The 11714-nt window shown below is 24.2% G+C and overlaps 1 protein-coding gene across 1 annotated transcript; it reads left to right on the forward strand.

Annotated features, from left to right (window-relative positions):
- The first annotated feature begins 7297 nt into the window (after positions 1-7297).
- LOC124932192 (protein REVEILLE 2-like) lies at positions 7298-9451 on the forward strand. Its single transcript, XM_047472812.1, has 6 exons — positions 7298-7691; positions 7919-8050; positions 8253-8364; positions 8443-8504; positions 8604-8861; positions 9038-9451. Exons 1-6 carry the CDS (start codon positions 7674-7676, stop codon positions 9449-9451), a joined length of 996 nt encoding a protein of 331 aa, XP_047328768.1. The 5' UTR covers positions 7298-7673.
- Positions 9452-11714: the final 2263 nt, after the last annotated feature.

Below are 11714 nucleotides of genomic sequence, written 5' to 3' on the forward strand. Positions count from 1 at the left end.
AAGAGTCCGGAAATCCTGAAAAATAATTATTTCTATCAAATCAGAACGAATTCATATAAAAAATAAATCAAAATGAGAATATGCAGTATTCATCAATTTTTTCAGCTCATCTAATTTCATTGCAAGATAAAGAGAAAGAGAAAGAGGAAGGATATGTAGAAGAGGAAGACTACATTTGATACATCAAGTTGGTATGAAAATAAAAATATTGATTGAGATAGTTAAGATTTGATACAGTTTATAATCTTTGTTTGTAATCTATATTTGATTGGTACTAATCATGTTCTTTAGGATCGTTTGATTGTCATCTTTAATGATAGTTATAAGGTTTATTTAAAAATAATTTTAAGCGTTTTTCTAATTTTTCATATTATCGTGACTTTCATTTTAAAGTTATGACCATAAATTATTTAAAGCAAAAAATATATAATACTCAAACTTATATAATCAAAATAGTCATGGCCAATTTGAAGTTAAGCAATTCAATCAATACACAACTTTTTTTTTAATTGTTTTTTATAATATATTTAATATGTTAACTTAATTATTTTATTTTAAAATAATAAACTATAAATATTTTGAAATTATAATTTTATTTCAAAATAAGTTTAATAATTCTAATATATATATTCTATCTACAATTGTTAAAATTAATTATAATTTCCAATACAATATTTTTAAAGAATAATCTATTTTAAAATTTTAATTTATATTTAAAATAATTACTTAAATATTTATTAAATGAGTACCAATTCACATCAAGTAATATAATTTAGATAAAATATTTAAAATAATAATAATAAGTCATTGGCCGGTTGGCTTATTGGCAAGAGAAAGAGAAACGTGGTTGCATTAATAAGCTGGGGGCATCAAGTGGCGGTGTGACGTGGCAAAAAGCGCACTGAAAAATTATAAAAAAAAAAGAAAAATGAAAAAGCGCATAGAGAGAGAAAGAGAAATACCTGATGTCAGAGTCAACTAATAAAGCACGGCCCATCCATCCAAATTACAGCACACAAATTATGCAAAACAACAAAATTAATTAATTCCAGCACACCCATTTTTTAAAAAATAAAAAATAATAATAATTCCAGCACACCCATTTAAAAATTATAAAAATATTAATTACAATAGCACACTCATCCTCTCATGAACCTTATCCCTTTCTCTCCCACTTTCGTTGAATTATATCCACAAGTCTTGTCCATAACCATAGGTTTTGTTTGAATAATCTTAATTACTTTTTAATTTGTACGGTGTCACATCTTATTTAACATTTTTTATAATTTAAGTAGCATTCTCACATTTAAATTGGTAGTGTAACTCATTGTATTATGATATTAAACCATGATAAAAAAACCTAAAATTATATATATATAATTATGTTAAATAAAATATTATAAAGTATCAAAATAGCAAAGTCAATGTTTTCTACTGCCCCAAATGAAATGAAATAGTTGTATTTCACATATTTAAATTTTAATTCTGAGTTTTGATTTAACTATACTTTCTATTTTTGGATGTTTGAATACAATTATCATTAGAACTAATTTTTATGTTTGGATAACTAAAGATATTTAAAAAGTCTAATTTAAGAAGAACAAGATAAAATAATAAATTATAAAATATAAATTGACAATCATATATTTTCTTGATAAAACTAATTCCTAAAATAAAATTCCAAGGTATTTTAAAAGGACAAGTGATGTGGAAAGAATTTAGGAGGAGTAATGACTTGTCACTGTATCACTAGATAAAAAATGATATAGGGTGAGAAGAGAAAAAAAATATATTATTCTTTTTAATGAATTAACTCTCAAATTCTCTCTCAAATTTTCATTCTAAATACTCTTCACATTTACAACTATTTTTTTTTTATAAGGTGTGTTTTTAAAAGCTTGTCAAATTTTCATTCTAAATACACTTCACATTTACAACTATTTTTTTTTTATAAGGTGTGTTTTTAAAAGCTTGTTTGAATTGTGGATTATTTGGGATTTTATTTTATTTATTTAGAAAAAATATATTTGATAAAGAATAAGTTTTTTTTATTTTGTAATTAATTGAATTAATATAATTTCTTTTATTATTTAAATTTTGTAAAAATAAAGTAAAAGTATATTAATATTTTAATTAATAAATAAAATAATTTTATAATTAAAACGAAATAAAATATTACAGGTGAGTTTTTGGGTAAGAAGACCTAATATCAAACTCTCTTAGAATTTGTTCATTGAGTTTATTTGGGTTAATTGAATTTATTTTTAAAATTATTTATTTATAAAAATATTTAATTATTTAATAATTATTAAAAAAAACTTTAGTATTTTATCTAATTGAAAAATAATTCATTAATAAAAATAAATAATAATAATTGAAGCATTCAAAGTTATATATATATACCCTACTGAAGAGGCCAAATTAATAACTAATTTTCTTTTTATTATTTTGTGTGACCACACTATAAAGTTAAAGCCCAGTTTGGATTGGAATTGGAAAAAATGGATAACCGGCAAAACTATCTCTCATTAAATTTTATTTATTATTATATTATTATCTATCTCGATGAGCCCCACTATTAATTAAAAATAAAGGAACATGTTCTTGTGATTTTAAAAAGCATCTTATTGTGTAGTCCCACCGCTCACAATTATTTATCATTCTTAAAACTATCTTCTTTCTTCATGATATTTTTTTATAAAAAGATGGCTAATTTTAACCTAATTTTTTCTACACTTTTAAATTATTTGAAAATAGTTATTTTTTAATTATTATTAAGATAATTTATGCTAAACTCAATAATGTAAGTTCGAGAAAAGAGTCATGCATTGTAGATCCACATTTAGGAAATATTTAATCTTTTAAAAATTATTATTATTTAAACTATTTTAATGAGTTAATTTAATATAATAATATATAAATTTTTGTATAAACAAAACAAATATATATAAATTCCTGTTATCATGCATCTGAAAAATAAGATTAATAAATAATTATTTAATAATTAACTTTAATATCATTAAGATGTAATTTTTATATCAAATAAAACAAACAATTGTTATAATATAAATAAACTTATATTAAAATAAATAAACAAAAATCAATTTTTAAGTAAGCTTTGTATTAGATAGTGATTCTAACACAAATATAAAATTTAGAAAGCTCATAGGTTACTTTTTCAACATCTCTCTTCAATTAATTAATTATTAGGTTCTTTTAGCTAGGTTTATTTAACATTATCAAGATAATGTACTTTTTGGGACAATAATGCAAATGATATCTATAGGATCTTAATTAATGATTTAAGTACGTCAACTTTACATATAAATGACTCAAAAATATTTTGTATTGGTCTGACTTTAAATGATTTCACAGTCAAAATGGATAATTTATTTAAAATTATTTAATCCTAGGAGTTATTAAAAACAATATTAGTTCTATATTATTATTATTATTATTTGTATATATAATTAAATATAAAATTAATTTAAGAATTAATACAAAATAGATGACACTACAAAATAATAATTATAAAATTAATTACATTATTTTATTTACTTAAATAAATAATAATTTAATTTTAAATTTATAAATATAAATTAACTTTATTTATATAAATAAAATTAAAATAATTTATAAATCCATTTAAAACCATTAAAAACTTACTTTAAACTGTTGATAAAGGATTATTTGAATAATTTATTTTTTATTAATATTAATTTTAAATTAGTAATTTATTTTAATACAAGTTTAAAGATATTAATATATAATAATAAAATATATTTTTTAATTACAATATATTTTAATTATATTAACCATTAAAATAGTCTAAATCACATTAACAATTTTAAGAGACCAAATATCTCGAATAATTTTTTATTTACCTATCCTTCAAACAATTTTTTCATTATACTTACTTTTTCATTCTAATTCTCAAACTACTTATCTTCTCTCTAAATAATTAACTAACATATTACTTACCTATCTTTCATATATATATATATATATATATATATATAATTAAAATTAATAATACTTTATTTTAATTATATATATATATATAATTATACATCTACATATATAATAATGTTTAATTTTCAAAGTATCAAAATTGATGGTTCGAGAGTTGTGGTTATTTGGATATATATGTGAAGGTAATAGATACTTGAGTTGGATTGTGGGTTAACTCGCCCATAAACTTAAAATAATTTAAAATAAAATAAAAAAATATTATATATATGTTTCGAACTTGCAACCTAACAAAAACAAATACAACTCTTTAACCAACTAGGCTAATAAAACTTTATATTTTAAATTCAACACTAAATTTGATGAATACAGGACATTCTTAATAATATAAGCTCAACTTTTTAACTAACTAATATATATACAATGATGCTTAATTTTTAAAGTGTCCGGATTACCGGGTTGAGAGCTGTGGTTAATTTGGATATATATGTGAGAGTAAATGAATACTTGAGTCGGATTGTGGGTTGACTCACCCATAAACTTAAAACGGCTATGTATATTTCGAACTTGCAACCTAACAAAATAAGTACAACCCTTTAATAAATTGTGATTGGGATGTGTTTTGCCGATGAATAATAGGCCGATAACAATTATAAGTTGTTAAAAAATATAAATCAAATATTTGATTGACCAAAGTGTGATGTCACGATGCTAATAGTAAAAAATATAAATAAAATATTTGATAGACAAAGTGAAAGTGTAATATAACGAGATGAGAGGTTCAATAAAAAAATATGTGAGAAAATGAGTTGTTTTACCGAAGTGAATAAAATATGAAATGAGAGTGTTTTATTTTTTATTTTAATATATTATTTATGATTTATTAAGAATTTTAAATATTGAATACATATTATTATATTTTTTTTATTTTTATCCATGTGTATCGAACGACAATTTTACTAATTTTTCACTAAATACACTAATTACTTTATTTTATAAATATAAATATATAATTAAAATTAATAATACATATAATAAATTAAAATATATTATATAAATATTAAAATAACACCTAAACATTTTTTTTACTATAATGCAAATTAAACATTATAAATTAAATAATTCAAATAAATATTATAAACTAAAATAAAATATAATACACTAAAATAATATGCATTACATAAACCTTTAATATTATATATTAAAATAAAATATATTATATATTAAATAACACATATATTTTATTTTTACTTAATTTTATAAATAAAATATATATAATTAAAACTAAACCTACTTAATTAAATAATTTAAATAAATATTATAAACTAAACAAAAATAAATAACATAAACCTTAAATAAATAAAATAAATTAATCTTAAAATAAATTACATAAACCTTAAAATATTTATAAAAGTGTCCATTAAATTCTTTTTAAAATAAAATAAATTCATGAATCTTGTAATATTTTAACTTTTTACATTATTTTAATATTTATGTAATATATGTATTATTTTAATATTTGTATAATATAATATATTTTATTTAATCTATAATGTTAAAATTTTATGTAATTTTATTTATTTTAGTGTATAATATATTTTATTTAATATATATTATTGATTTTAATTATAATATTTATATTTATAAAATAAAGTAATTAATGAGTTTAATGTGGAAGATGTGTAATAATTAATATGTTAATTAATAATTTAGAAAGAAAAATATGAGTAATTTGAGAATGAAAATGAAAATGTGTGTATAATAGGAAATAAGAATGATAATTTGAAATTGTCACGGGGTAACCCGAACTGAATTATCCCGTTTGGGGCGGTTTTATCTGGTTTGACCAGTAATTGAAAGAGAATGATATTTGTGTCTCTCACCCTGAACCGCCCAGAACCACCCCGATTTCATCTCGCCCCGAACACTAAAAACACGATTAAATATATAAAATCATCAATATATATTTATTAATTATAATTTATAAGAGTTTTAAGTTTATTTCTTATAATAATATAAATTTTTAATATATTATAAAATATATTATATTAAAAAATATATAATCGATTATATAAAAAATTATTTATTTTTGAGAATATGGTATAAACGGTGTCCCGTTCTCTGAAACCAAATGAGACGGGAATGGTAGTAAAAAAAATTTCGAAGTAAAAACGGTATGCAAGGGCGGATCTATGTAGGGGTTTGGCCCACCCTGAATTTTTTTTTTCTACGATTCAAATTTAACTATACCAACTAATTTTTAAAATTTTCAATATATTTCAATGTTTGTTTATCTATTTATTAAAAAAAGTAAAATTTATCTTTATCCATTAGTTTTATTTAGAATTTTCTTTTTTTAATCCCACCCCAACCCTATTTTTTGGGTCCGTCCCTAAAGTACGAAGATCGTAAATGCATTTTCCCCCACGACCTCATTATCATCCGTAATAAGAAAAGTTATTTGAAATGTGGATAGACAAGGAATTATCACACATATTTCTTAAATGGAAGTAAAAGTTACGGTTATGATCATATTAAGACTTGTTAGGTTGAGGTTATTTAAATAAAACAACCTAATCAAACATCAATTCACTTAGTTTCTTATTTAATATATTATTTAATTTATTAACCAAAATACTAAAATGACATATATTTTAAATTATTATTTTTTATTTTATCATTATATATTAATAAATTTTACGATTTTTACCAAAAAAAAATTCTTAATTCTTTAGAATCATTATTTTTTAAATAATTCAACTTATTTAAAAAAAAACTAAATCCAAACAATCTAAAAAAATATATATTTAAATTAAAAAAATAAACATTAAAAGGTTAGTTTATATGAATTTAACTTAAGTGTAAAATTTTAAAATTAAATTAAATTAATATCTAATATTTTTAGTTAAAAACAAACAAATATATCTACAAGGAAGTGGGACAGAAACTAGTATGTAATTTCAATTTTCAACCACCGTATACAGTCTTGTTGTCTGTTTAAGAAGGACACGTGGCAATGAATTTGTGGTAAGTATGAATTATTAATGGGAATACGCTGACTGTTTATTTTTCCTCTCTCAGCCAAAAGTGAAGGTAAAAGTGCAATTGGTGACGACAGCTTGCCACGTGTACTCCCCCTCTTTCAACCACAGCCACAAGATCCCATCTTATATCTCGATCCTTCTTAATACCAAACATTCACATTTTAATCAAAATTAAATTATTATCTGACGTGGCTTCCTGCCCCCTTCTTCTTCTCCCTTTTTCTTTCCTTCCTCCTTCCCCCCATTCTCTCTCTCCTTACAAACTAAACTCCTCTCTCTCTAGAAATATCTCTCAGACTTCCGGCGGCGATTCACACCGGAGAACAGTCACCGTCTCCGATCAGCTGACAGTTTTGTTCAATCTACGGTTGTTCAATCTACAGTCGCCGATTCAGAACAATAATTTATTCGATTTTGTCTGAAAATACCTAACCTAGTCTCATTTGAGACATCCGCAGCTGAAAATTCATGTAACTTACCGAATTTGAAGGTTAATTCAGAAGGATGGAAGGTGTTTGCGTTAACCGGTCGATTGAGTTGTAACTTTTTTACTATACACGCAAAGTTCTATTGTAATTCCTTGTTTCTGCTGCTGCTGCGAAGAAGAAGAAGTTGCTGTAATTTCTTAGGATCTAAATCGGATTCTCTATAAACTACGTCATGGACATGGATATACAGGTAAATCCTTCTTTCGCTTTGGATATTATTGATTAATTGTGGATGAATTAGGTTTTAGAGATGAGATCTCATTTAAACGTTTTTGTTTGTTTTGATGGAATGGAGATGGTTGGACGTTCCTATCTACTTTTTGTAGTAAATCTAAGTTTGATTGCAGTATTTATTGATCATTTCACAACATTTTCATCTAATCATTGGTAATTAATGTCTGGTTAATTGTATTGCAGGATCATAGTGAAGGAACTTGTGCTAATACAGATTTTGACGATCAAATGTTCTTGGATGCTGCAAACAGAAATTGTACTCTGGATGTCCAGTCAAATGAACCTTCACCTACTGGACTTGAATTTGCTATGAAGGTTTGTGTTCTCTTCAATCATGTCATAATGGAAACACCAAAAACCCTAAATATCAATAACATCTTCCATCAAGATATTTTAACCTAAATATCCTTATGAACAAACTACTCCTTATTTATTTTTTGAAATCATGTACTCTGTAAATTCTCTGTTGTTGTCTATTTAACATTGATTTAAAGTCTTCAATTGGTTTCTTCTTCAGGTTAGAAAACCATACACAATAACTAAACAACGTGAGAGATGGACAGAGGAAGAACACGAGAAGTTCCTCGAAGCTCTTAAGTTACACGGGAGAGCTTGGCGTCGAATCGAAGGTATATAATTCGCATTTACCTTTCCCGAGTTTAAAAACTTTGTTTCATCATCCTCATTGTCTACTCATTTTTCAACAGAACATGTTGCCACTAAAACTGCAGTTCAAATTCGTAGCCATGCTCAGAAGTTCTTTTCAAAGGTTTGTAACAAATATCCATTCTAAAAGTCCAGTTTTGTATTTCCCCTGCCGGAGAAGACATGTCTAAATCTTTCTCTATCCCGTTTGGTGTTTGGTTAGGTTGTACGTGATTCGGATCGAAGTGATGCAGGCTTAGTGAAGGCGATTTCAATTGAAATCCCACCTCCTCGTCCAAAGAGGAAACCTGTCCATCCATACCCAAGAAAAATCGTAGCTTCAATCAAAACAGGAGGGAGATCTCCATCCTCTTCAAATTTGTATGCTTCTGAAGAAGAACAACAACAATCTCCTACTTCTGTACTGTCTTCTCTGATTGGATCAGAAGAGAATAACAGATCCGCCACACAATCTCCCATGGTATGGATCATACACCTTGGTTAAAATTTTGAATTACTTCTAGACTTTGAGGTGTGCTTCAATTTAAGGTTCAATTTAAGGTTCAATTTAAGGTGTTATTTGAGGAGGGAATTGAATAACAATTCCTTATTCTATTATTCGATGGTGATTTGATATCATATTATGTTTACTTTCAGAAATCAGATTTCTCAAGATTTGAGGGGAAATCGATCCAGAGTCTGAAGCTATTCGGAAAGACAGTTTTAGTCTCGGATTCTTCACCACCAGCAATGGAAGAAGGAATTATTTTTGATTCATCATCTGGTTATAATTCAAACATTGCATATCCAACCGTCTATAACATGAATTTATCGGAGGCTGGTTCTTATCCAACAACGGTTACAAGCTCTTTCTTTCCTTTACATAGAAAGGCAGATGAATCTTCGAATAGTGGACAGACACAAGATAAAGGTTGTTGGTCTGGTTCAAACTGCGAAACAGAAGCCCATAGCTGGAAGAAAGGTTTTGTTCCTTATAAGAGGTGTGTGACCGAGGAAAGGGATTCTCAATTCGATGATAACGAAGATAGAAGTGTTCGTCTTTGTTTATAGTTTATCATATTAGTGTAGATTATGTTTTACTTTTTGTCTTCCTTTGGTAGAAATAGATTTGATGATGGCTTCAGGAATGAGTTAAAAAACTCGTTTTGTTATGGCTGTTATTTGTAAGGTAGCTGTCCAAATGTTTATTGTTCCATTTTTATTTTATTTTTATTCTCTCATTGTTATCCAATTTGTAAGTTTTTATTTTTTTTGTCACACTTTTGTATGGACCCTTCTTTCAATTGTGAACTAATACTATTTTAGTAAATTTTGTGTTTCCTTTGGCTTATTAAAAGAGGAAAAATGTTACTTTTATAGCTTTATTTCTAAACCATTGTTCAATATATACTTTAATAAGGTATGATCTCATATCTCAACTATCTCATCAAACCTAAAAAGATATTTTTTTGCCTTAAAAACAAATTCTCAATTATTATTTCTTTCTATTGATGGTGTGTTTGGCTGGCATGTGAGCAAAAATAAAACAACCTAAAAAGTAGGCAATATAAGGTGTGTTCTCTTTGGGTTTTCAAAAAATTCAACTAAAATTAATTTTTAAATCAATCATTTCTCAACAATTACATCACTTATTTCATTAACTAAAATACTAAAATACATTTTATTTTAAATTATTATTTTTTATTTTATTTATATATATTAATACCCTTTAAGTCTTTTTATCAAAAATAATCATCACCTCCTCAAAATCATCACCAATCATTATTTATTTTCTCCCTGAAGGTTTTTATAAAAACTTGAATCCGAACAAAACCTAAGTCAAATTAGATACTTAAAAAAAATCTATTTAAGAAAAACTCATAAATTAGTTTGTGTCTTACCCAATAATTACTAAAAAGATATTTTAATATTTAATCTTTTAAAAAATAAAAAATAACCCATTTTTTTATTTAAAAAAATCCATAAAAGTTACTAGAAAACCAAAGATCAAGCAAGACCTTAGATAAATACCTACTTAATAGGCAGCACCATATTCTTTTTTATTTAAAAATTTATTTTCTTTGGAGAATAAATTGAGTGGATGATTCTGAATGAGTTTAGGTTATGTGGATAACACTTTAGATGGAAAAAAAAACAACAATCAACTTACCACCTCTAGCTACTTCTTATTATAAATTCTCTTTTGTCATCTTTCATTTTCAATTTTTCATATCAGATTAATTGATGGAAGATGATAGCCATTAGATCCTTTTTTTTTTTATGACAATCTGATCTCTTCATATCGGTTAATTGATGGGGAAGCTTTGTCTTCATATCATATCAGTTAATTGAATGGACGATTCTCATTGACTTTGGTTTTTTTGGATACAAATGTAGATAAGAAATATAATCTTCATCGGCTTGTGGTTTTAAAAAAATTTAGAAAAGGAAAAAAAATAATGATTTGGTGAAGATTATTTTTAGTAAAAAGATTTAAAGAGAATTGATATATGAATAAAATAAAAAATAATAATTTAAAATAAAGAGTATTTTAATATACTTCTTAATAAAATGAGTGATGTGATGGTTGAGAAATGATTAATTAGAAAATTAATTTTGGATGATTTTTTTTTTTTTAAAAACCTAAAGAGAACAAGGTCTATGAAGATTTCATTTTATATGTTTTTTTTATTGTAAAAAATGGTTGTTTAAAAGCTAATCAAAGATGATACAATTTCTATTAAAAAAAGACTTAAATTTAAGTTTAGAGTATGAAGATAGATATATGTACTAAATTTTAAAATAAATAAAGCTAAGATTAAAAATAAATAAAAGTTTTAAAACATTTTAATTGGTAACTAGTTTGAATAACATTATGTAGTTAAGTTAAGGTTATTAAAAAAAATATTATTGTTCAATTTTCACTTAAAATGTCTTAAATTAAAGTGACCTATATTAGAAAAAAAAAAAAAAAACTAGTTTGAGGTGAGTTTTCATGAATTTTTTTATTAAAAAAACTAACCTATCAAGTCTTATTTATTTCATCACCCAATATCAAAATATCTTTTAATATAAAATTAAAATTTTAAATATAAAATATATTATAATAATTCAAACAATATACTTTTTCAAAAAATTAAAATAAAGAAAAAATCAATAAAAATCTCAAATAATCTAATATCAAACAAGTTCTAGATGTCTCTTGTTCTCAAATATTTTTATGTAATTTTTTCAACCTTACAAATCACTATATTATTAGAGAGGATACATTTTTCTTTGTCTAGTTGCTCCTAAATAATCAATATTTGTACCTAGGAATTTGGTTTAAATTTAT

Source organism: Impatiens glandulifera, chromosome 1 (assembly GCF_907164915.1).
Source record: "Impatiens glandulifera chromosome 1, dImpGla2.1, whole genome shotgun sequence".
NCBI lineage: Eukaryota > Viridiplantae > Streptophyta > Magnoliopsida > Ericales > Balsaminaceae > Impatiens > Impatiens glandulifera.

Coding starts and splice junctions, on each gene's coding strand:
- LOC124932192 (XM_047472812.1), top strand. Junction 8,051..8,252: donor GACTTGAATTTGCTATGAAG/GTTTGTGTTCTC, acceptor TTTCTTCTTCAG/GTTAGAAAACCATACACAAT. Junction 8,862..9,037: donor CCGCCACACAATCTCCCATG/GTATGGATCATA, acceptor GTTTACTTTCAG/AAATCAGATTTCTCAAGATT.